This window comes from Rattus norvegicus, chromosome 1 (assembly GCF_021556685.1).
Source record: "Rattus norvegicus strain SHRSP/BbbUtx chromosome 1, alternate assembly SHRSP_T2T, whole genome shotgun sequence".
NCBI lineage: Eukaryota > Metazoa > Chordata > Mammalia > Rodentia > Muridae > Rattus > Rattus norvegicus.
This window is the reverse complement of record NC_141534.1, coordinates 194505120-194530351: the sequence shown is the minus strand read 5'-3', so window position 1 is coordinate 194530351 and position 25232 is coordinate 194505120. Positions and strand designations below refer to the sequence as shown.

Here is a 25232-nt window from a genome sequence, read left to right as displayed (position 1 = left end):
GCAGGAAGCTAGGCTGGTGGCATACACCTGTAATCTCAGCACTTGAGAGGCGGGGCAGGATTTCAAATTCAGGGCCAGCCTGGAGTACATGCTAACACATGCCTTTAATCCCACCACCTGAGAGGCAGAGGCAGGCAGATCTCCATGAGTTCAAGGCAAGCAGTGTGTGTGGTCTACAGAGCAAGTCCCCAGACAGCCAAAACTACATAGTAGTAAGACCCTGTTTCTTGGACTATAGCACTAACAGAGAGGCATAAATAAGACACAAAAGATCAGCAGGAGAAAGAACACAATGCACAAAAGGGGGAAACTGCTCACGAGATAAACAGAAGGCTCCCTGCTCCCTGGGTCTGTGAAAGGGTGTGGCTCTTCTAGTTGGAGGAATCTAGAAAGAACTAGTGGAGAATTTGGTTGTGCCAGCCAGTCCTCTACAAGGTCGGAGCCTCAAGCCAAGCTTACTGTTAGTCAGGGTCACTGTGTAGTCCTTGTTGACCTGGAACTTGCCATGTAGGACCATGTAGCCCTCAAATTTTGCCTGCTTCTACCTCCCAAGAGCTAGGAGTAAAGGGATGCACCATCATACTGGGTTCAGGCTTTTGGACTGCAGGCCAACACCCGGGCTCCTGCCCCAAATTGGATTTCCATTTTCTCCCAAAGAGCTTCCATTTCCCCAAACCTACTCTCCAGAGGGCTCCCCACCACTGGCCCCAACACCTTGAGACCCATTTTTCCAGACTCACCAGCTCAGTTACAAGTGGTGACTTTCCGTTTATTGCTCAAAAACAAGAACTCAGAAGCAAATAAATGTGGAGAGAGAGTGGGTGGGGAGACACGGGGAAGGGATGGGTTTCAGCCCATCTCTCCCTTCATCCTTCTCACCCTCCAAGGCCCAGCAGCAGTCAGGCATTTGGGGGTAGGGAGCCTTCATGGCCATGGGGACAGTAATGCTGGGGGACAGTTCTTGAGTAGGGCCCTGGCCTGGAGGAGCCCCAAGAGTTGCAAGGGGCTGAGTTCCCTTCCGTGGGTCCAGAAATCAGTAGGATAGGGGGTGGAAGGCCCCTTATTTGGCAACTAAGAAGAGGCGGCTTTGGGCGGCAGGATGCTGGTTTATTTACTGTAGGGTCTCCAGGGCCATCAAAGCCCCCTCATGGGGTGGGGAGACTATTTACACAGCAGGGGGGTAGGGGAGCCAGAGACCAGATCCTTTGCTCCTCACTGCCCAGAATGATGAGAGAATGGGGAGGTCCTGGGTCCTGCAGACTTAGACTTAGATGGAAACTTCATATTCCCTTGTATCCTGAGGACAGAAAAAACAGATAAATTGGAGTCAGTTGGAGGTGAAGAGGCATCCACAAGAAGGAGGAAGATAATTTGACCTGAGTTTGGAGGTACCAACCTGTAGTCCCATCTGCTAGGGAGGCAGAGGCAGGAGGACCACAGTTCAAAGCTGACCTGGGCTACAGATGTTTAAGACCAGATTGGACAATTTAAACCCTGTCTCAGAAAAAAGATGACTGGAGAGCCAGGCATGATGACACACACACCTTTAACCCCAGCACGTGGAGGCAAAGGCAGCTGGGTTGTGAATTTTAGGCCAGCCTGGTTTACATAGAGTTTCAGACCGGCCAGTGCTATAGAGAGACTCTTGTCTCAAAATACCAAAGAGAACAAGACATTGGCAATGTCATTTGACGTTGCATAAGGCACAAAGTTCAGTCTCAAATACCATGCACTCTCAAAAAGGCCTTCATATTGAGACAGGGTCTCTCTCTATGTAGCCCTGTCTGTCCTGGAGCTCCCTAGGTAGACCAGGCTGGTCTCAAACTCAGAGATCTGCTTGTCTCTGCCTTTGCCTCTGAAGTGCTGGGATTAAAATTGTTGGCCACCACATCCAGCAAGACCTTTGTATTTAAATTAATACAGAGGAGCTGGAGAGCGAGCCCAGTAGTTTAAGAGTTATGACTGCATTCCCGGAGGACTTAGATTCCTAGCACTCACAAGATGGCTCACGACCATCTGTAACTTCCGTTTCAGGGGATCTGATGTCCTCTTCTGGCATCTAAAGGCACTTTATGCACTTAGTGTGGTGACATACAGTCAGGCAAACACCCATACACATAAAACAATTTTAATTTTTTTTTTTTAGTAAAGATTCTCAATCAGGTGTGGTGGTGCACATTTTAAACCCCCAACATGCAGGAGGCAGAGGCAGGCAGATCTCTGAGACTCTCATGCCTGCCTGGTCTACACGGCGTGTTCCAGGGCAGCAGGGCTACATAGTGAGACCTTGTCTCAAAAAAATAAAAATTAAAAAATAAAAAAAAATAAAAAGTAAGCAAGCTTCCTGGGTAGAATCTAGCATATGGATATATATATATATATATCCTATATCCTATATCCTATATCCTATATCCTATATCCTATAGTATCTTAGGATGACAAAGATGAGTTTCTGAAATGTCTTGAACAATTGGGAGATCTGGAGATTAAGCCTAAGTCCCACTATGGATTAGGGCTGTACAGAGCTGTATCCTGTAAATGAACTCTGGTTCTGCAGTTTGCTACAGTCCTTATAATTCCCTATTGTCTACACACAGTTTGCTTTGGTATTGTCATGGCTTTTGCGGGCAACTGAATTTGAGATCCCCCCAAAAGATCACAGGGACTTTGGAAGAAGATCATGAAGTCCTGAGGGTAGACAGAGATGGGGCACCCCAAGGGGAGGGGAGAGACTCACCCCAGCTTCATACAGTGGGTTGCTGAAGTCTGACTCCACGGTAATGGGACTGTAGGAGTGAGAGCCCGAGAAGCCAAAGAGGGATTTTCCTTGTAGCCTGGGAGGTAAGGGAGAACAGTCTTACATGTGCAAGGCCTTGGGCTCCTATACCTGCTCCCATGCCTGGTAAGCCACCAGCCCTGGCCGGCTATGAGGATGAGGGTACTTACTTAGTGTAGTATATGTAAACACCAGTGCCAAGGACAATGACCAAGCCCAGGGGCAACAGGATAGCCAAAGCGAGATTCCCACCCTCCAGCTGCCGTGATGGATCTGTAGTCTGGGTCACTGGGAGGGAGGAAGAACAGCAAATGAACCAAGGCTGTGTCCACTCCTGGGCTCTCCCAGCCTCTTGCCCTGGGGCCTGAACCCTTGGCTTCACCCCTCCGGGGCCTGGCCTCCTGCCCCCAGCCTTGACCTTGCCCTCCCAACCTGGCCAGGTATGGTCTCCACCTATACCCTCACTGACCTTCCAGTTTTCGGTTGTCCAGGAGTTCCTCATAGGCCACTGCAGGGAGAGGAGGGGGAGGGGGATGGGGTCTGAGCCAGGGAGGGAAGGAGACTGAGGAGAGGGCCAGAGCCCGGTGGGGCAAGGCTGGGCTGCACAGCCTGGTTCTCTGCCCTCTGTTCAATCTAAACTTGTCTTTCCCTGAGTGTATGGAGACCATGGGGACTGATGGGTCAAGGCCTGTTTTCTTCCTTCAGATCACTGAAGGGTCAAGGTTCCTGGACAGTCTGAGCCAGCCAGCTTCAGAATTACTCACTGATAGCAAAACTCTCCCTTTGTAGAGAGAGCAGGGGGCCTCTAAACCAAGACCCTCACTACATCCCTTGATTAATCTGGGACCTCAAATCTCCCCAGGTCTTCCAGTCATGCCTATAAGGATGAGAGTCCACACGATAGGCACACAGCAGGGTCGGCCATTTTTCTTGAATTTTCTACCCAACTCTTCTAGCCCTGTCACTCCCCGTATATTGATATGCCCTCCTGCCCAGGCACCTTTGCAGAGTGGGGGCTGGCTTGTCCACTGGGAGGGGTGCCCAGGTACACAGGTGATGGTGACCTCGCCGATGAGCTCAAAGCCCTCATAGCAGAAGAAGCGTAGTGACTCCCCCGCTTGGTAATGATGCTTGTACAATGTCTGGTAGCCATTCTCAGGAACGCCGGGGTTCAGGCATGGCTCGTACTTTACTGCAGGGAGCAGGCCAACCACATGCCCACTTAGATACTGAGCAGGCCCAGTCTGGGTTCCCCAATCTTCCCTTCCTGGGGTGTTCCCAAACTTACAGGCGCATTTGGGGACCCGATCGCTCCACTTGGGTGTGCCCGTGTCCCGGCTGTAGCAGGTGAGCACAGCTGCCCCCTCTAGGCTGTATCCTGGCAGACATCGATACTGGACATGGGAGCCCACAGGAAAACCAGCATCTGAGGCAGTCCGGTGGCCATTAGTGATCTCACCAGGGTCAGCACAAGTCATGACTGGTGACAGGACAGACAGATTAGGGATTGCCAAGGTCTTAGCAGATTACCTGAAACAGGGCTCCCAGAGGCCTGAGCTTCTGCCATCTCCTCAGGACAGCCCTGTCTTCCTCTCAAAATCCCTTAGAAGGACACAGATTATGAGTCAGAAACACTTCAGGTTAAATGGGTTTGATCCTGATGGTGCAATGTACCTTGGGACTAAAGGAAGGAATATAAGCTCAAAACTAGCCTGGGCTACATAGCAAGTTCCAGAGCAGACACCCTGTGGGGTGGGGAAAAACTGTGTTTTAAATTTCTTTTGAGGGTTGGGGATTTAGCTCAGTGGTAGAGCGCTTGCCTACTAAGCGCAAGGCCCTGGGGTTCGGTTCCCAACTCCAAAAAAAAAATTTTTTTTTCTTTTGAAAACAGGATTAGTGGGGCAAACCTGGCCCCTGTATTCAGGTAAAATTAAGAATATTTAATCACGGGGCGCGGGTAAGATTTTGGGCTTGTAACTCTAACCGGCTCTTTCTAAGGTTTGATCTTCCTGAGGCGTTGTCGGCAGCGCTCTTCCCAGATAACTTACAACTCAAAGCACCTCCTACTTCCCAAGGCCTTCTGGCCCTCTGTCTACAGTTCCTGCCTGACCTGGGACTACCTTTCGGGTAGAAAAGTTCAACACATCTGTACTGACTGGTTTTGTGTGTAGTTATCTAAAAGAAGGGAACTTTGAGAAAAATGCCTTCATAAGATCTAATCGTACGGCATTTTCGTAATGATTAATGAGGGAGGGCCAGGCCCATTATGGGTACTATCATCCCTGGGCTGATGGTGGGTTTTGTAAGAAAGCAAGCTGTACAAGTCAGTAAGCAGCACCCCTCCAAGGCCTATGCATCAGCTCCTGCCTCCAGGTTCCAGTCCTGCTTGTGTTCCTATCCTGACTTCCTGCAATAATGAACAGCAATATGTGTAAGCCAAATAAACCCTGTCCCCCCCCCCCAAAAAAAAGAATATTTAATCACTATATCGGAGCACATTAACTGAAGCCCGGCACTGTCCCTGGCATGGCAGATCATTCTTGTGGACAGAAGCTAGTGTCTCAAGACAGAATGACTCTTCTGTCCTCCACATCTGCACGGTGCCTAGCTCAGTTTGCTTACATATACAGCCTGCACATTTATTTCCAGTGCTACTGTAACAGAAGGTCATACCAAGGCCTTTGTGACTGTAGATCTATATGTGTTCATGTATGTGCATGCAGAGGCCTGAGGTTAATGTCCTGAAACAACCTCTTACTGCATCTGGAGCTCACCTATCCAGGTAAACTGTCTAGCCAGTAAGCTCCAATGACCCTCCTTGCCCCCACCACTGGGGGAGATCCAGTTCAATCAAGTCTTGATGCTTGTTGTCACATCTGAGCTATCTTTCCAAACACATGGCCTTTGATTCATATAAACCTGTGCTAGACACCCTGAGTGATACTTAATCTTGATTCTCCCGAGAGATCAATGTTACTACCATCAGTCTTGTGGCCTAGGGCTTGGCACTTAGCCAAGCTGGAACCTGCCAGGATCAGGGCCATGGAGCACTGGATAAGATTCTGACACTTGAGTCTCAGCATCAGAATCAGGGTGTAACCTGGACAACTTTCCAAGGCTAGCCTTGGCTAGGCAACCTGACTGCTTGGCCTACTCAGGTCCACTGTTCTGTGAATCGTCCCAGGGATGAAGTACTGAGTCAGCTACAGTCTTTGTGTCCAGTTCAAGTCTGGCTTTCTGAAACTCCTCCCCATTCACTCCACCATTGCACCCTGGGGACTATCTGCAAGAACTACAGAATGGGTCATGTGGCCCACACCTTTAATCCCAGCACTTGGAAGGCAGAGGCAGGCAAGTCTCTGAGTTCAAGGCCAGCTTGGTCTACAGGGTAAGTGCTAGGATAGCCAAGGCTATCCTACTTGGCTATCCAAGAGAGAAAGCCTGACTGGAAAAAATAATGGGGGTGGGAGGTAGGGAGAACTAAAATCAATCTTTCTGTCAGTTTCCCCAAATTTATTTTATTTTTGCTTTTTCAAGACAGGAATTCTCTGTGTAGCCATGGCTGTCCTGGAACTCTGTAGATCAGGCTGGCCTCAGAGCTCCTCCTGCTAGGATTAAAGGCACCACCACTTAGCTAATTTCCTCAAATTTAAAGAGACAAGATACTACTTCATTCTGTTGCTTGTTTTATGTTATTTGTTGTTGATGTTTGTTTGTTTGAGATAGGTCTTACTAATTAGCCCTGGCTGGCCTTAAACTTAGGGAAATCCTTCTGTTTCATCCCCCTCACTCCCAGGTCCTTGGGCTTTTCAGACACAGTTAGCTTTGAACTCGTGATCTTTCTGCCTCAGCTCCCCAAGTGCTGGGTTTACAGGTGTGTGCCACTGTGCTCAGCCTTTCCTTAAAAAATAAACAAAGCTTCCAAGCTCCGGTTAGCCTCACCTCCTCTGAAGTAAATGCCCCCCATTCCTGGGTGAATGGGGCCAGTCTTGCTACAGGGCTGTGCACGATCAGCCCTCTGGCTTACCGTTTCTGTGCATCAGGCTGCCTCTGCTCTGCATAATGCCCGCTCCTACTCCATCCGCCCATCCGCGGGAGAGCCAAAGTTCAGAGGCGTTAAGTACTGTTTCCCAGTCAATCCCTGTGACTACTATGTACCATGCCTAGTTGCTCATATAACTCTCTTCCAGGTTTAAGATCCATCAGGTTAGAAAAGGGCCAGAAACCTGTTCTATAACCATAACCCAGAGCCGGGCTTCGGCGTCTGCACTAAAACGAGTCAAGTCCATTGATAAGCCTTGATTCTAACAGAGTGACTTCCCACAGAGTCGGTTTTTTGAGAACTGAGAGTTTGGTTGAGGCTTGGAAGAGAACTAATAGTTGATGGGGCAGAGCCCAGCTGCAATTTGTCAGAATCCTGTAGAGGAGAGGCTCAAACCTAGCAAGGGTGAAATCAAGAGTGGAAGGGGCTGGACCTTGATGAAAAAAAAAAAGCCGGTAGGACGCAGGATGAAAGGGAAGAAAGCAGCCTGAGCTAAATGCAGGACTCCTGTGCGCGCGCGCACGTGTATTTCAAGAGACTGTATGGGACCTAAAGGTCATTGGGGTTGGGCCTGAAGACTCCTGCAGGACTCAGGACAAAAAGAGGGACAGGAAAGGGCGGAGCCAGAGCCCAAGCACAGGTTTAGAGGTGGGGCCCTACTCACTCTTTTGGCAGGCAGGTGGCGCCGCGCTCCAGGACAGGTCCCATTGGCAAGTGAGGATGTCTGATCCCAGTAGTTCGTAGCCAGGCTCGCATTGGTAAGTGAGCACGGTGCCCCGGATAAGGTCCCCGTGGGATGCTGTCCTCCAGCCCCACTCAGGAGGTGGCAGTTCCGGGCACGTATCGTTCCGCGGGACCTCTGCAGTGAAGATGGAATACCCTTCCAGCTTCAGAGATCTCGCGCTGGTATCCCTTCCCTACCAGACCCCCTGGCCATCCAGACCTCCTCGCCTTCCGTACCTTTGAAGTGTAACACGAAACCCTGGCCTAGGCCCGGATTTGGAGGCCCAGGGGGTGCCTGAAACTGCAGAGTGAGATCAGGTCCAGAGGAGAGGAGGCGGCGGCGTGGCTGAGGCCCCCGCAGCTGGGCCAGGACTCGAGCGCTCGGGCCATCACCGTCGAACAGTGTTAGCATATCCCCTTCGCGAACATTCAAGCTACATGAGGGGTATCAGACAAGTAGGCCAACTAAGACTATCCCATCGCATCCCGTTCTGCTCCACTCGCTCAATCTTAAGTAGATCGGCCCTGAATGCCCCCTCTCAGTTTTGACCAATCTAGGGTTCTCTCCAGGTTCCAGAGGTGGGTTGACTCCTCCCTACTCCTGTTTCTTAATCTTCAACCCTGTACATTACTAGCTTCATCCACTCTCCAGCCTGTCTTCTAGTCCCATGCCCTGCCCAAATCCAGCTGCTTGATCAATAATAGACCATAGCCCTTCCACACTCGGATGCTGGATTCTGCCTGTTTACCTGCTTTGGGTCCATGCCCATTCTTTCTCCACTCACATGACCACCTCATACCAAATGAGCTTATTGACTTGTACCTACTGACTTTGTTCTAGCAATCAAGCACCAGTTTGAGGCCAGGGTTCCTTTGTTCAAGGAGTCATATTAGACACACACACACACACACACACACACACACACACACACACACACACACAGGGGCAGGGTATAGCTCAGTGGTAGAGCATTTGAGAGCAGAACCCTCCAGACCTGCAGCAGCCCTTGAAGAGGGCTCCCACCTCTGTCCTGTACCCTCTTGAGGTCCTCTTTCAGAAAACCACGTACCCAAGGAATTCTGTGTGAGCTCAGAAGAGCCAGTTGGGCTCAGAACGCAGGCTAGTGCTCTCTCGCCCACACCAGATAGAGCCCACATCCATCACACATGCTACCATGACCCAGACATACATTTCAACTTGGAGCAAGATGCGCTTCTCTTCCTGGACGTGCAGGCCCCACACGCAGTCTTGGCCAGGACTGTAACTCTGGGGCCAGTCGGGAGAGAGTACCACACCAGCTGGCTCAGACAGCTCTCCTCCACACATGGCTAGGGAAGAGGTGTCAGGTTCAGAACCCACGTGTTCTCCGTTCACCGGTCCTCATTGTCCTTGGCAGTGTGCACCAGGCCACCTTGATTTTGCCATATCCTGGTTTTATTATGGTTGTTTCTCTAGCCCTGCCCTCAGTTAACCCACCCACTTTCCAGCTTACTCACCACCCAATCCATACTCAGCCCAACTCTAGTTCTTGCTTTAGAAGCCTTTTGGGTCTGAGCCTGAATTCAGAACAAGTCCTGAAATTACTCCCCCACGAAAGCAGCCTCCGAGGGGGCAGAGCTTTACCCAGGCTTTGGGTTTCTATGTGTTTTAGTGTTCATTCAGATCTGCTGCACAATGCCTTCCAGAGGTCCCATATTCAGGGGTGGTCTTCTGTAGGCTCTGTGGAATGAGAGGGCTTACCCTTGCAGGCTGGCTCTGTGTCATTCCAGTGGGGTTCAGTGGGATCCACACATTCAATAGCATTGGGGGGCCCTGGTGGCTCCAGAGCATATCCTGGGAGGCATGAGAAGGTGGCCAGTGCCCCTGGGCGGTACTCAGGATCTGTGGTGGTCACATTGCCATGTGCCAGGAAAGGCGGGAAGCAGCGATCCTCCTCAAAGGCTAGAGAGGAGTTGGTCACAGACATTGCGTTAGACAGATATCAGGGAACTCATGTCGAGCACTTAAGATGAATTTGGGTGTGGCTAGACCCCTCATGGGTTGTTTGTTTGTTTTGGTATCTAGAGATGGGGGTCTCTCTATATACTTCAGGCTGACCTTGAATTTGAGATCTTCCTTCCTCAGCCTTCCAAGTGGCTGCTGGGACCATGCACCTGTGCCAACCACCACGTATAGTTAGCACCAGAGTACTAACCACCATTCTACAGACAAGGACATCTTCAGACAAAAAGCCACCTGCCCCCAGGTCATCTAGGGGGCAGCCACAGAGCCAGAGCTACAGTGCTGAACGATTAGTTCTCATCCACAGACATTTGGCTTTGGGAACAGCAAGGGGCCTGGGAGGGGAGCTTCTGGAAAGCTGGCTTGCGTAGGTGTGTTCCAGCCTCAGAAATAACAGTTGGATTCTGATCATCCACACTGTTGCTGGAATCCAAAACTGCAGCTAGTGCAGAAGCTGCTCAACTTTACAGAGACCAAATCAGCCAAATGAGCATCTCATCTCTAGGCAATTTTTTTTTTTGTCCATCTGATTATATTTTATCTACAAAGCCACCTATGGTGCAGGTAAGGATTCTGAAACTCACAGCTCAGCAATGGCCCGCCCGGGCAGGATTCTCACCAAAACACAGCTCTTTAGCCCTTTCAGAACCCATCATGTTCCAGCTTTCTGCGGATCCACTGCTGCGTTTTATATTACTTAACCTGACAAGGCGTCCTGTGCAAAGCCCAACCATCTCCCAGGTCCCAGGGCCAATCCCACCTCTTTGTGAGCCAACCGAACCCGCACCCTTCTAACCCAAGCATTTCCCTTCCATTGCCTCTCTCTGTGTGAGACAGGGTTTCTCTGTGTAGCCCTGGCTGTCCTGGAACCCACTGTGTAGGCTGGCCTTGAACTCAGAGAGCTGCATGCCTCTGCCTCCTAAGTGCTGGGACTAAAGGCGTGGGCCACCACTGCGTTGCCCAACTCTTCCATTGTCTTTTGCTATTGTTTTTATAAATGCTCAGCCACGCTGTTTCGTAGATAAGATGCAACCAGAAGGACAGAAAAAAATGTTCTAGACGTGTACATTTTGGCTGATTTGGTTTTCTGTAAAAGTTGAGTGGCCATTCGAGTGCACCATTCTCCCTTTCCCCTGAGCTGCCCTCCACCTTCCTCTCTCATGCTCCATATAGAGGCTCCACCTAACTGCCTCGTTTCCCACGACTGCTGACTCCTTTTGACCTGTCCAACATTTGTTCTTCCTTCTGGTACCAACTCCCCATTAGGTGGACCATGCTTTCCTTACTTCTAGCCCATGAGGTTGGTTGGTTAGGACCAACCAGAGGCAGCCATGCCGTTCAGCGCTGCCAATCGTAATACCGCCCGGCTTAACTGAACTTAATCAAGTCGATGAGAACCATTTTTGGAATTGTTGCCCAGGCTCTTGGGAGCATTTCCTTTCTGGTTTTCATTTTCTTTCCTGATGGCATGAAGTAAGGTGATAGATAGTCTGTAAGAGTGTAGTTAGGTCCACCTCATAGGGAAAGCCTCCATGCCAGTGAAGCCACCGCACAGTAAAAAACTAAGAGACAGATAACTGTCCACTTGGCTGTATAGTGGATCAGGCCAGATCTGAAACTGAATCAGAAGAGACTGCTTGGGATAAAAAGATGTCCCCGTGAAGGCATCTCAGTCAGGTATCAGAGACCATCCACAGAGATGAGCATGGAGGGGTTAGGAGCTTGTGACTCTTCCTCTCGTGAGGAAGAGGAAATGGTGTGCAGTTGGGCGTGGTCAGGAAGTGAGACTGTTACCTTCAAACCGGAGGCTGAGCAGCAGGGGGTTGGCTGGCGTCTCTGAAAGCAGTTCTACGTAGAGGGACTGGGCGTCACTGATGAGGCCACGCTCGGGGACATCATCCATGTCAGAGTCATAAATCACAGGGGACAGGGGGCTTCCCCCTGAGCGCACCATCAGCCTGGGATGGACAGAAGGGTGGCAGGTGCATTTTCCCCTTGGAGGTGCCTCCCCGCCTGCTCTCCTGCTTATCTTTACGGCTGCTATTATCAAACCCTTACCATGCCTCTACGTATTTGATCTTGTTTGATCTTTGCAGGGACTCTTGAGTCAGACACTATTATTAAGCCCTCATTTTATAGGTAAGGATACAGAGACACAGAGAGCCTGGGTGCTCAGCCTGAGAGCACACTTAGGAAGCAACAGAGAGCGGTGAGGAAAATGACAGCGTGTATGTTGATGGTGCTTACCATGTCCTAGGCACCACTTCAACCACTTTACATATCTTAATGCGTTCATTAATTAAGCATTTGGAAGGGCGCAATCGTCTCTGTTCTACCCATGAGAACTGAGGTGCCTCCAGGCATTCTGATGCACCTAAGGTTGCATGACTGAACTCTCTGAGAAGGTTACGACAAAACTCGGTTTGACACTTCATCCAGTGTATCTGACTCTCCCCCTGAAGCCTCCCAGCCTTCCCAAGGTAGAGATCTCTGACCCAGAGTCCGGATCCTCACCGGTCATTGTCCTCATCCAGTGAGACTCTCTCAAAGTGCAGGTGTAGCCGCCGTCCCTCAGCTGCTTCGATGACCCAGCGACAGGTGAGGTTGGGCCCTGCAGCTCCCCCAGGCTCAGGGGACACAATGCGACCCAGTGTGGCATTGTGGATGGTACCACCACAAGATGCTGTGGGCAGAGAAAGAACAGGGAGGCCTAATTCTAGAGCCTGGTGGGCACTGGCCAGGGATGGCCTCTGCCCCATGCACTGAGTGAAGAGACAGGACTTTTCCTCGGCTGCTGCCCAGCCTGAAATAGAAGCCTGTGCATCAAACTGCTAAAACGAAGCCTCTGGAGAGGTGGGCACCTTGAGTTAAGGAACCTCAAAATTGAAACTCAGATGAGAAGCTTTGAAGGTAGGGATCCCTAGAACGTAAGCATTTTAAGCTTGGTGGATAGGTTGATCTTACGACCCAGAGCTACCAGTCAGGAACCCCAAACATAGCTCATCGAGGTGGAGGATTCTCCAAAGAAAGGGCATCTACAAGTGGTAACAGGATGGCAAACACCAACTGGGGCATCCCAAGATGAAGCCCAGACAAGATTGGAGATTCTCTAAGGATGAAGACCATCACAGCAGGGACCTCTAGGGGAGACCCTGGGACAGGGGCTCTGCAACTAAAAACTTAAAGATGGATTCTCCCTAAAGATGGCAATTTCCCAACTCACCTGACCCCCAGTCAGGACAGAAGTCCTGCAGTGAGAGACTCACCTGTGCAGCTAGGGGGTTCACCAGTCCAGGCTGGCCGGGTGCCATTGAGGCAGATGAGGGTCTCCTCACCCTGCAGCTGGTATCCTGAGTCACAGTGGAAGGTGGCGGTGCCCCCAGGATGCAAGTCTGTCACACTCACGTCCCCATGGGCTGGCCGGGGTGGGAAGCCACAGCTCAGAAGGTATGCTGGACAGGGCAAAGGAGAGGAAGAGGGGCTGTTGTCCCACAGCAAGTTCTCATACCCATTCCTTGGTACTTCTGCAAGTCCCCCATCCCCTACTCCCAGGAAACACACGGGCTCCATGCTGGGGTGCACACTGAAGAAAAGCGACTCCTTATGTTGGTTTGCTGCCTTGTGATGAGGAGCATCCACAGTGCTCATCTCTGACCTTTGTCAGTTAACCTGCTTTGGTCTTTTGTAGATAACAATTATTGTAGAGCCCAGTCTTGTTGGCTGCAGGACCTCCGGTAAATCAATTGAGCACCCTGACTTCTATCAGCACTAAAGGCGTCTGCAGAGATGGTTCAATTCCAGCTCAGTTCACACAGTTTTGGAGGTAGGCAGAGGTGGAGACTGGGGCTCCCACTTGTGAAATGTGGCGTTTTCTCTCGCCAACTTTCCTGTATGGAGGTGCACATGGCTTTCAGCTAGGCCAGACACAAGAGACTGCTTTAGGAAGGCTGACCTAAGACCTTGCTATCCAGTGCCCCTTTGAAGGATTCCCTAGTGGAGATGGAGTGCTCAGCTTTCCTTACCAAGTTGGTTTGTCTCGCTCGTGCACTGGGAACTATGCAACCTCCCCCTTTGCACTGACTTCCTTGTACCTGAAATTAGGGCTTTTCCCTAGCAACAGTGACCCTGTTCATTCACATTCAAGTGATTCTGTTCTCTGATGATCACCCCTGGGGCCTCTCCCCCTCTGCACACCCTGCACAGTTGTGTTGCTTGCACACCCTGCACAGTTGCACACCCTGCACAGTTGCACACCCTGCACAGTTGCACACTCTGCACAGTTGTGTTGCTTACACACCCTGCAGTTGCACACCCTGCACAGTTGTGTTACTTGCACACCCTGCACAGTTGTGTTGCTTACACACCCTGCACAATTGCACACTCTGCACAGTTGCGTTGTTTGCACACCCTGCACAGTTGTGTTGCTTGCACACCCTGCACAGTTGCACACCCTGCACAGTTGCACACCCTGCACAGTTGTGTTGCTTATGTCTCTCTCAAAGCCTTTTGAAGTTATTTTAGCATGGGGAGTGGGTAAGGTGGAATTTGGTTTTGAAACAAGGTTTTGTTATGTAGCCCATGTTGGCCTCAATTTCTCAATCATCCTGCCTCAGTTTCCAGAAAATCTCATTGCCACACTCAGTTTACAAGGCTGTTGTTGTCTTGTAGCGGGCACAGGCCAGTTCTAGTCAGCAGAAGGCTTTGTCTTTCCTGACTCTGGAACCTATTCTGTCAGAAAGCTATCCCCTCCACATTTCAAAAGTCATCAAGCATTTATCTAGCTTTGGAGACAAACAGAAACAAAATGAACCTATATCTTGCCTTTCCAGAGCCCCCGGTCTACTAAGACTAGGAGACATAAAAACAGCTATTTAAAATATAGCAGATTGGGTAAATGCCAGCCTTCTGTGGCCAACAGAGCCAAACCTGGATGTTTGAGCTTGATATTCTAGTCCCTTCCTGGCCAGGTCCAGCTGGTCCATAAGTTGGTACTCAGCTCCTGAGGCTCCACAACCCAGTCTGACTCCTTCCTATCTCACAGTCTTTTTCTTTTCCCCTCTAGTGATGGAGTTAAATCCAGGACATTGTGCATGTTAGGCAAATGCTCCCCCATGAACTATACCCCTCCCACCCCAGTCTTTGTGATTCTTGTTTTGTTTGTGAGATGCGAGCTGACTATGTAGCCTTGGCTAGCCTGGAACTCTACACAGACTAGGCTGATCTTGAACTCACAGAAACCATCTGCCTCTTCCTCCTAAGGACAAGGATTAAAGGCGTGCTCCATTGACACCTAGCTAACCTTTGATTTTTTTGAGACAAGATCTCACTACGTAGTCCAGGCTAGCTTTGAACTCTTGTACCTGCTGCTTCAGCACCCAGAAAGCTAGAATTACATGCATGCACCACCACATCTCCGTATTTTTGCCCACTCCTGTGCCTCTACATGCGAGGCTTTCTGGTCTATTTCCGATCTTTGGGAGAGTAAGTGAAATATCACTCCTTCTAGGAAGCCTTCTAGACTTTCCCTGTTCCCGTAAGATCTCACCCATGTTCAATTCTATACATTCTATACATGTCATTCTTCTCATCACATTACCTATAATCTGTTATCACTATGAGACTGAAACAATGCCTAAGCAGGTTAATCTCACACTGCAAAGGGATATCTCTCACTAATCTCAACAATTCAGACCAGTAAGGGGATTGGCCTAAAATCTAAATAAAAACATTAAGTGCAGAACTGGGGATGTAACTCAGTAATATCCAGCTCTGAATTAACCAGGCCTATAATCCAAGTACTGGGGAGGTAATGGTTAGAGGGTCAAAGTTCAGGGCTATACTTGGCTACACAGTGAGTTCCAGGCCAGCCTAGATTACACACGAGACCCCGTTTCAAAACAAAAGGAAGCATGCAAAGGACTTCCCACCCAAGGGGACGCATGCCAGCCATACCCCACCCTCTTCTGAGGAATAACTGTGAGGAGGAGACTTGGTCATCTGATTTCTGACTCGTCGACAAAGTCTCAGGTGCCTTCTCCCTCCTCTGAGAGGTGGAGCTGACACGGCCCTCTCTGCATGAGAGGCAGAGGATGGGATGAAGGACTTTGTACGTGGCAAATTTGCTAAGACTTGGGCTAACACTCTAGACAGGAGACCACAGTTAGAGCAGATTTAAAAAGGACTTTAAAAGTACCTCTGTCCCAACAATGCCTGCAGGAGCAGCAAACAAGGGAAAACCAAGGCAGGTAATGAAGTCCCCTTTACTGAACAGCCCTGCTCCCCTCGATGCTCCACTTAGCCCGGGAGTCCTACTTTTGATGCCCTAGGGAAATGACTGCTTAAAGGAGCCAGTGGGTAGCTTTTTATTTTTTTTTTCTCATCTGATGTCTAGCATCCCAAGGCATGCATGCTTTTGTCTGTAATAACCAAGTGCAAGCCCCAGCTCTGGTCTCTCCAACAGGCCTGGTGGTAGGAGCTTCTGCCTTGAGAAATTGATCCTTGGGGCATGGGGAATAGACATACACTGCAACCTTAATAACATGCACATGGTATCTTGGAAGGAGGGGGAAGTGTATGGAGCCAAGGGACAGTGGCTCCTGTCTCTAAGCACATAAAAGAACTTTGCAGGGGACAGCAATGTCTGGAATGGGGATACTGGCTAAGTCCCTTAGCTCTCGCACATGCATGTGTGCTAGAAAATACATGTGCACGATGGGAAGCCCCTCTCCCCACACCCACTTAGGCTAGCATTGATCACATGTGTAGCTTGTCTGTGTGTAGAAGCATAAAACACTCCCCCTACTGCTCTGGAAGTCAGAAGGAGTTGCCCAAACCGCAAACCTAAGAGCCACTTTTCTGCCTCTCATCTGCAGATTAAAACACCCTGAGCTTCCCTCAGCTGCCCTGCCTGCTTCCCGTCGGGTGGTCTTACTGTTCATTCTTCATTCACTGCTTTCTCTGCTTTGGCCGTGGGGGCACTGACTGGCGTTGCTGAGGTTTTACTCTGTTCCAGACCCCGTTTTAAATACTTCACAGGTACTAACTCACCTGATCGTCCTAGTAACACACCACAGTAAGTATTCTAGCTTCTGTTTTTCAGATGGAGCCACAAGACCCAGGAAGGTGAAATAAACTGCCCTGGGTCACACAACGAAGACAACTCTACCTTCTGCTTCACCTTTCTAAGGGCTCCATTTTTTTCTCCTCTCTGGGACTCAGAATGTTTTTCCAATCCATTCCAGTTGCTTCTTTCTCTTCCTTCCACCCACCCTTCCCATGGCCAGCTCATTCTGTAGGTCTCTTCTTAGTCACCACCTCCTCCAAGAAGCCATTCCTATATTTTTCTTAGGAAAAAAATGGCTCCCTCTGATTCTTGCTCCCCTGGCCTGAGTCCCCTCCATCATAGTCCTTACCTGACTGACGTCACCATTCTGATTACTATCTGTTTCTACCGAGATCTTCAGCTCCTTAAAGACAGACTTACAGTGAGATTATTCATTGTTTTCCCCAATGAAGGCAAGCACAGAGCCTGGTATGAAGTGGGTACTCAGTAAAAATTCATTGAATGGACTAAGTGAATTGCTACTTGGATTCAGTCACACGCTTTTACAGATCCAGGAATGTGCCTGAAAATGTACATGTGTGTCTTTTGAGGGTCCTGTCCCCATAGGGTCCCAAGCAGGAGGAAGATTCTCTCAGAACCCTGAGTTAGAGAGACTCTGGAGATGTCTCTACACCCTAGGTGTCTCTTGTCCCTCTAATGGCACTTCAGACTCCTCACCCTGATAGTGAATCCTGAAGCCATTGCCCCTTGGGACTCGAGGACTCTGGAAATGCAGGAGCAGCCGGTTTGTTGGACTCCGAAGCACTTGTCCTTCTCCCAGCATGGAGGAATTAGCCAGGAGTCTGGGGGCCAGGCCTGGAGAGCCCCCACCAGCCAGCACCAGGAGCTCCTCCTCCTGAGAGAGGTTGAGTGTCTGCACCTAGAGAAGCCAGATACAGGGAGACCAGGGCATGTCAGCAGGGGAGGGGTTACATGACAGCCTAAGCCCCCACCCTCCGGTAAACCACCCATGTTGCAGAACGCTAAGAGTTTTGAGATCATAGGTCAGAAAACAGGTTCACCGATCCCAGGCCAGACTTAGTCACACTCAATGGGCACCAAAGAAAAGTACCTGAATCTCAATGCCATAACCAGGGTAGACGTGGATGCTGTAGGTGCAATCTAGGAGCTCCACAGAGCGGCTGGCAGTGCTCCCCAAGTCTGGAGATTCCACAAACCCTTCGCCCTCGGAGATGTTGTTATTGCACAGAACTAAAGAGACGTAAGTGGCTGGGACTGAGATCCCGTGTGATGCCCTTCCGAAAGCCAAGCATCTTCAGTGCTTGGCTGTATCCCACCACCCTTTACCATCTTTAGCCAGTGCTCCCTTTCTACCTCTACTGAGACTTTCCTTCCCCAGCTACAATATGGATGGAAGCCCACAGGAGAGCCCTTGGACCGTAATGCTGGCCTTTGTCATTACCCCTCTCCGACCTTTGCCTAAATCTCCTTCCACACAATCCAAGCAGCCTCCCCCATCCAGCCTCACATGGGAGCTCCCATGCCATTTCCATCGCCTCACCTGGGCTGGTGACAGTAGTGGTAACAGTTGTTGTGGTGATGATGGTGGTGGTGGTTTCTTCCTCTCCTCCCTCGGGCCTGAGGGGTGGGACCGGGGAGGCGGGGCCAGGTGGGGGCGGGGCTGTAGTTCCAGGGGGTGGGGTCAGCAGCTCTGGTGCGGTGGGGCCTGACCCTCTGACCCCTTTAGGGGTGACAGCTGTCGTCAGAGGCCCTGTCCCCGGCTCAGTGGCACGTGGCAGGGAGGGTGCTGCAAGAGTCTGGCCGGCTGGAGGGGTGGCTAGTGTGGGGTCTGGGTCAGATCCTGAGATAGTTTAAGGATAGTCAGCGCACAGGAGCAGCTAATTCGCCCGTAGGGATGGGGAACAGTTTAGAATGAAACACCCCTAAGCCTCCCCACAGGGTACAGACCCCCGTTTCCCCTTACCCACCCAGACTCCCCACATTCTCTCAAGATTTTGCAACTAAAGCTCCCTTTCTCTTTCCACCACAGTCTTGACAGCCCCCTTGAGCCTCTCCCCACCCCCAGAGCTGGCTCTCTCTCCTGCCTACTCGTCTCTCCCTCTGTCTAACTCTCTCTGGAGCCTTTCTCTGCTTAGCATTCGCATTGGTCTCTGGTTTTTATGATCTGCCTCACCATTTTTTTTTTTTTACTCTGGTTGTCTAAATTCACATCTCTCTCTGTATACATGACCTCTTGACTGTTCATCATTTTGTCCCTGTCCTGGTTCTGTCGAGGGCCAGCTTTGACTCTCTCAGCTTGCCATCCCTGACTTTCACTGGCTTCCTAGGGCTCTCTCCCCAGGAACTGTCTCTACCTGCCTTCCCTCTCTCAGAGACATAGCCTCTCTCTCTACTTTTATGCCAGGTTGTGGGCCTCACCCGGCAAGAAGCCGATCTCTGGGCCCTTCCGCAGCAAAGCCCCATGGAGCAGCTCAGCCAGGTCCTCAGAGGCCACTGTGGGAGTCTCACTTCCAGGCTCTGGCATCATCTCATCCTCCTTCAGGGGCAAACCTAGGAGGTGAAGTCCTGTGAGCCTCTTCATTCCTCTATATCCCGTCCTTATCTGGAGAGGTTTTTCCCAGAGCACATCTTATCTAACGGACACTCGGCGGGTCCCAGGCTGGACTGAGAGCCAAGATCAGACGAATGGCTCCAATCTGCTCTCTCACTCATACAGTTCTCCCTCCTGGTTTCTGGGCCTTCAGTGAGAACCTCAGTTAGTACTAGCCCTGGACAGCTCTAGCAGGGTGTGCAGAATCTGGGCTTTGGGGCTGCTTTCTATTCCTCCCAAGTGAAGCACTCCCCTGATCTCCCAAAACTCTGAGGAGAGTCTGACAGCACCTCCCAGACCTTGCTTCCGCAGTGCCAGCTTTCTCTCTGGATTTCTGCCTCTGCAGACACTCAGTCTTCTCTCTCTCTCTCTCTCTCTCTCTCTCTCTCTCTCTCTCTCTCTCTCTCTCCCCCTCTCTCTCCCTCTCTCTGCAGTCTTTGCAGTCTCTCCTGGCTCGGGTTGAGGATCAGACTAGAGTCAGGGATTCAATATCCCTGCTTGTGTTCATCTGTCTTTGTCCATATGTCCAAGAACATTTGTGTGTAGAGCGCCTGGCATCTCTCCCAGCACCCCCATCTCCCACCCAGGTACCCTGCCTGCTTCTACCGCCTCCGCAGAAATCCACCCAACTTCCCCCAGCTCTTCTTCCTGAATTTAACCCCTAAGATACAACTAAAAGCTCTTCTTGTTCATTTCTTTATCTCCTTAATATTAGGAGTTCAAGGGCTCCACGTACCAGCCAGTGAGCCTTGGCTTGCCCCTTCCCAGTCAACTGTGCCCCTCCCCTCCCCCACAAGCTCGGAAGACTCAATATCTTCAGAGAAAGAAGGTAAAAGACCCACGAGAACCTTCCTAGGGCCCACCCCCACATGTCCTTACCCTCAATCCAGGCACAGCTCAGCAGAATTAGGAACAACAGCTGGGAAGGCGGCGGGTGCTGGGCCTTGGGAGTCCCCATGGCGACTCACCCTAATTTCTCTCCTCCGTGGCTCTTCTGAATAATCTAGCTGTCACTTTCCCTTCGCGTCCTTTTATCTTTTCCTTTAATTTTGCTTTCCTGCTAAGGGTCAGCAAAGGAAGACAATATTTCTTCCTTTGGGATGGAGGAGCAGAATTGGCCTAGGGGTTGCTTGGAGTCCGCCCCCTTTTGCTTAATCTTTATCCTTTGCTCTGCGATCTATGGCAAAGGGGGGCGCGGCTCCCGCTGCGGGGGGTGGGGCCGAGAGGGCCGAAGGTTATCCCCTTGTTCGGGCGCTTGGGCCCATCGGGATGATAGCTAGCTAGCCAGGGGAAGTGGGAGGGAAAAGGCAGCTTCCGGGGGTCCAGGGTGGACTTGAAGATCCAGAGGGTCCTTATAGGGTTCAACCGGGGCTTATCACGGAGAGGAAGAGGGAAGGGGTTGCGGAACCAGGGAAGCTGAAGCTCGGCCACTGGAGCTGCGGGAGAGAGAAGCTGAGAAAGGTGTCAAGCCCACGTCAGATCCTGGGGACGGGCGAAGGGAGGGGCCTGGGATTTATTCTCTGATGAGGGAGGAGGAGGAGGAAGTGCAGATGGAGGAAGGAGGGATCCCGAGCCAGGACCGTAATCTGTACTCCGAGGCCTCTAGGGGAGCGGAAGGAAACTCTGGTCCCAGTAGTAATTAGGTTTCCTCCCGGCGCCATTCCAGAACATCTGGTATCTGCACCTGGTCTTCCTAAGGTGCTGAGAGTGGGCACAGCTTGGTTCACGTCTTGCTGGCCTGTCCAGTACGTCCTCTGTCCACACCCGGACCTCCCCGAGGGCCTTCACTATGCCCTTTACAAAAGCTCAGATGGGATGGGCTCGCCCCTCTCGCAGGAAAAAGGGGAGTATCCAGGTTTGTAAGGAGTCTGAGGGGTAGGTGTTGAGACTCCCTCCTCCAGCACACGAAATGACAGAGGCCTGCAGCCCAGCGGCTACCACCCGTGGCCTCCTGTCTTTGCCACTCAGCAAGCGGGCGCCCTTTCAGCACCTCGGCGCGCGGACAGCTCCGGGTCCCGCCTGCGCGGGCGGGCCTTGAAGGGCTTGATTGGCTGAAGCCGTTTTCGCCAACTCGCGTCTGGTTCAGTGCTGGATCTGGCTTAACCAAGCTAGGGGAAAGGGGTGTCACAGGCCGACCTCTCCAGGGACCCGCAGGCCCACGGCCGGATTTGCAGTTCAAGAGCACCGGCCTCACGCGCGGGTCAGGGCTCTTGCCCCGCCCCCGAGTCTGCCCCGCCCTTCTTTTCGCATTGCGGGGCGGCTGGAGGTTGGCACTGTGCCCCTGTACCCCACGTGGCGCTCGGCCAGGGCTGGGGGAGGGGGTCTGGAGAGGCAAATCCAGAGAGAAGTCTCCCACACACACACCGCCCGTGCAGGGCTGGGCTGCGGCTGCCTCTGGGAGGGGTCCTGGGTAGCTAAGCAGAGAGGGCTGCGGGAAGGAGTGACGTCAGGGTGAGTGGGTGCCCAAGAAGGGGTGTGTAGGAGATCGGGAATTCGAGAGGACGGATCAGGCCCGGTCGAGGGAGAAGACAGGTCAAGGGGAGAGAAAAGAGAAAGAGCCGCTATAGAGTGGGGCTGCGGGCCAGGTGGAGTAGAGACCGCTGTTGTTAAGGGAAGCTAAAAGAAAAAGAAGGGGTAAATAAGGAAAGGGGGGCTGGAGTGGAGGGAGGAGAAACGAGCTGGGAGACTGAGGGTGGAGAGAGAGGAAAGGAAGAGGAGACTGAGGGGAGGAGAAAGGAGAGAGGGCCACAGAAGGAAGAAAGGACTAGAGTCCTGAGTGAAGACAAATAGAAAAGGGGGAGAGAGAGCGCTAGAGGGAAGTGAGGGAAAGGTCTGTTGGGGGGTCCTGTAGGAGGAGTGAACAGGAGTGGGGATGTGGAAGGGAGGGAATCAGGAAGCAGTCATTGAGGGGTCAGGTGGAGAACTGGGGGGACCAGGGAGCTGGGGTCTACAAGATGCAGCAGGCCTCTTAGCCAGAGCCTCTTTGCCTATCATGTTTCCATGGCCACTGCCCCTAGGTTCCTCAGTTCTTACTGTGCTCCTCGGAGCCCTCACTTCTCTGTTCCTTTGGTACTGCTACCGCCTGGGCTCCCAAGACATGCAGGCCCTGGGGATTGGGAGCAGAGCTGGGGGTGTTAGTGGTATGCCTGATGTATGCTCTCAGACTGGCTCACGGGGCTCTGGGGATCCTGGGGAAGGACACAGGGCAGAAGGTCTAGTGAGCAGGCGGCTTCGGGCCTATGCCAGGCGTTACTCCTGGGCTGGAATGGGCAGAGTGAGGCGGGCAGCTCAGGGTGGCCCTGGCCTCACAGGAGGGACAGGGATACTGGGCATTCAGCGCCCTGGCTTACTTTTCCTACCAGACCTGCCTTCATCCCCCTTTGTGCCACGTGATGCCCAGAGGCATGATGTGGAGCTCCTACAGAGCAGCTTCCCCGCCATTTTGCGGGACTTCGGAGCTGTGAGCTGGGACTTCTCAGGGAGTACCCCTCTGCCTCGGGGCTGGTCCCCACCCTTGGCCCCTGGGTGCTACCAGCTCCTGCTGTACCAAGCAGGCCGGTGCCAACCCAGCAACTGCCGGCGGTGCCCAGGAGCCTATCGGGCACTGAGAGGGCTGCGGAGCTTCATGAGTGCCAATACCTTCGGCAATGCTGGCTTTTCCGTTCTACTGCCTGGGGCCCGGCTTGAGGGCCGCTGTGGACCCACCAATGCTCGAGTTAGATGCCATCTGGGTGAGTATAGTCCGTCTGCAAATCCTCCACATTTCCTCCTTCACCACTTCTTCTCTGCCATTGGATCTTTCTGTACTATGGTTTCTTAGAATCTTCCCCAACCAGATCTCCTGAGTTCTGCTTTCATGCAAACTAGTCAGTAGTAGCTTGCAGTGTTCCACACTGACTCTTACTCTTCATCTCCAACCACCCTACCCCCTTTTAATTTAAAAGAAATCCTCACTGAACTGTAAGTGGTCAGTGTTAGAAAATCAAATTTAAATTGTAAAAAGAGACAGCCTTGAGCAAGGCATGGTCATGCATGCCAGCATCTGAGAGACTGAGGCAAGGATCCCAAGTTTGAGGCAAGCCTGGGTCTTATTTTTTATTTAGCCTAAGGAGTACAGTGAGATAATTTACAAGACAGGATGTCTCACAATGTAGTCCTGGCCTGGAATTCTAAATAGAGATCAGTTGGCCTCAAACTCACTGAGATTTCCCTCCTTCTACCTCCTGAGTGCTGGGATTGAAGGTGTGCACAGTAGGTGGCCTACTTCATTTAGCTTCTCCACTGATAAGTAACAATGTTAGTGGGGTGTTCAATAGCACCAACCTGAGATTTTCTTTCTAATGTTCTAAAGATTGAAAGAAGTAATTATGACTTCAGTTTACCCTAATCTGTGTGTGGCCAGCTAAATGGGTCCTATGCTCTGGAGCACACTGCTTTTCCTACCAGGCCTACCTTCATACCCCTTTGTCACGGAATGCCTTGAGGCATGATGTGGAGCTCCTACAAAGCAGCTTCTCCTACAGAGTAGCTTCTCAGTCAATTTATGGGACTTGGGGCTGGGAGCTGGGACTTCTCAGGGACTAGCCCTCAGCCTCAGAGCTGGTCCCCACCCCTGGTCCCTAGCTTTCTAGCTGCTCCCTGCAAGGTACCATTCACATGTTAGACTTTCAACCTTAATATTGAGAAAACTACCCAGTCTTCAGGACGTTTCCAGATGCCACTTTCTGAAATGTCTTGTTTGCCATCAGAGCTGGCTATTTTCTCAGCACGCTCCACTGAGGTCCTGGGTCAGACTGGAGCCATTAGTTTTGCTTCATGGGAGAAGTGCCCAGTACACAGTAGGTTCTGGAACTGAACTGACATTAAGTCCAGGAGATTGTTCAGGGGAGCTTTTTTTCCAAATGACACATGTGCTTCTCACAGCAGGACTTCCCAGTCTCTTAGCATCCTTCAGAACGGACAGTGTGGTGAATGTTCTCTGTCCATCTTTGAGAAGACCACAGAATCTGGCCTGTGAGGGCAGGCTCCATGAACATAGGCAGGAGTGGTGGATGCCATTCTCTCCTCACAGGTCTGAAGATCCCTCCTGGTTGTGAGCTGGTTGTTGGTGGTGAGCCCCAGTGTTGGGCTGAAGGGCACTGCCTCCTGGTGGACGACTCCTTCCTGCATACAGTGGCTCATAATGGTAATAGGACTCACATTCTGGTGGGCTGGGTGACCAGAGCTGAGGAATTCCAGCCAATCTTCTCTCAGCAGCACCATTTTACTGTACAGCCTTGGGCAAGTCACAGCTCCTCCAATCACCTGTGGGGCATCAGCCTTCTTTACTAGGTGACTGCATATGAGCTAGGGTATCTGTACTCCTATCCTCTAGTGCTGTGGGACCTCAGGCATTTACTTAACATTATCATGTCTGTCAGTTGGCACCCACTTTAGGCCATAAAGTTATCACTATAAATGCCAGGTATGGGGGTTGGGGATTTAGCTCAGTGGTAGAGCACTTGCCTAGCAAGCGCAAGGCCCTGGGTTCGGTCCCCAGCTCCGAAAAAAAAAAATGCCAGGTATGGTGACACTCAGGAGGCTGAGCCAGGAGGATGATGAGACCTTGGCTTTAAGGAACAAACACATCACTGGTGAGGGCCTGGTACTGACTTTTGCTTTCCTCAGTATATGCTATGAATTCTGGCACAGAAGTTCTTGTATTAGCTGCTGTCTCCATCCCTATGTGCCCTAGGATCCCCTGAAGATGGGCCTCGAGTGGTCTTCATCGTGGATCTCTGGCACCCTAACGTGGCTGGGGCTGAACGCCAAGCTCTTGACTTTGTCTTCGCACCAGACCCTTGAAAGAAGCTGTTCCCTTCCAGCACCTGAGCTGGGGTGAGGCTGCACTCAAGGACAGCTTAAGTGGTGGCCAGGACCTCTTCTCCACTGTGAGGGGCAGGAAGGTGTGACTTACTCAGCCAGCACTGAATACAAATTCTGAATCCTCTCCTAAGTCCTGACTCTTTCCTTCCC

The 25232-nt window shown here is 51.4% G+C and overlaps 2 protein-coding genes across 3 annotated transcripts; one reads left to right on the top strand and one right to left on the bottom strand.

Annotated features, from left to right (window-relative positions):
* Positions 1 to 728: 728 nt before the first annotated feature.
* On the bottom strand, positions 729 to 21071 carry Sez6l2 (seizure related 6 homolog like 2). Of its 2 annotated transcripts, NM_001107550.2 has the most exons (18): positions 20097 to 21071; positions 19046 to 19177; positions 18168 to 18467; positions 17718 to 17857; positions 17324 to 17525; positions 12810 to 12995; positions 12058 to 12226; positions 11338 to 11501; positions 9283 to 9483; positions 8732 to 8870; positions 7779 to 7975; positions 7483 to 7677; positions 4065 to 4256; positions 3777 to 3968; positions 3246 to 3284; positions 2947 to 3064; positions 2738 to 2834; positions 729 to 1297 (listed from the first exon to the last, which is right to left on the bottom strand). In NM_001107550.2, exons 1-18 carry the CDS (start codon positions 20173 to 20175, stop codon positions 1268 to 1270), a joined length of 2772 nt encoding a protein of 923 aa, NP_001101020.1. In that variant the 5' UTR covers positions 20176 to 21071; the 3' UTR covers positions 729 to 1267. The 2 variants fall into 2 exon arrangements, with proteins under 2 accessions (NP_001101020.1, XP_087416064.1); XM_087559938.1 differs by lacking the exon at positions 3246 to 3284 and having other exon boundaries at positions 749 to 1297; positions 20097 to 20670.
* Positions 21072 to 21277: 206 nt separating this feature from the next.
* Asphd1 (aspartate beta-hydroxylase domain containing 1) lies at positions 21278 to 25212 on the top strand. The gene is made up of 3 exons (NM_001400023.1): positions 21278 to 22948; positions 24289 to 24402; positions 24952 to 25212. The coding sequence occupies exons 1-3, from the start codon at positions 22090 to 22092 to the stop codon at positions 25059 to 25061; spliced, it is 1083 nt and encodes a 360-aa protein (NP_001386952.1). The 5' UTR covers positions 21278 to 22089; the 3' UTR covers positions 25062 to 25212.
* Positions 25213 to 25232: the final 20 nt, after the last annotated feature.

Bases quoted from the DNA above. Each gene is read 5' to 3' on its own strand.
- Sez6l2 (NM_001107550.2), bottom strand. From the start codon at position 20,175: ATGGGGACTCCCAAGGCCCAGCACCCGCCGCCTTCCCAGCTGTTGTTC. The intron at 11,502-12,057 runs GTGAGGATCCGG...TGTCCATCCCAG, and splicing joins CTGGATGAGGACAATGACCG to GCTGATGGTGCGCTCAGGGG. The intron at 3,065-3,245 runs GTCAGTGAGGGT...CCTCCCTCCCAG, and splicing joins GGACAACCGAAAACTGGAAG to TGACCCAGACTACAGATCCA.
- Asphd1 (NM_001400023.1), top strand. From the start codon at position 22,090: ATGTGGAAGGGAGGGAATCAGGAAGCAGTCATTGAGGGGTCAGGTGGA. The intron at 22,949-24,288 runs GTGAGTATAGTC...CTCTCCTCACAG, and splicing joins TCGAGTTAGATGCCATCTGG to GTCTGAAGATCCCTCCTGGT. The intron at 24,403-24,951 runs GTAATAGGACTC...TATGTGCCCTAG, and splicing joins GCATACAGTGGCTCATAATG to GATCCCCTGAAGATGGGCCT.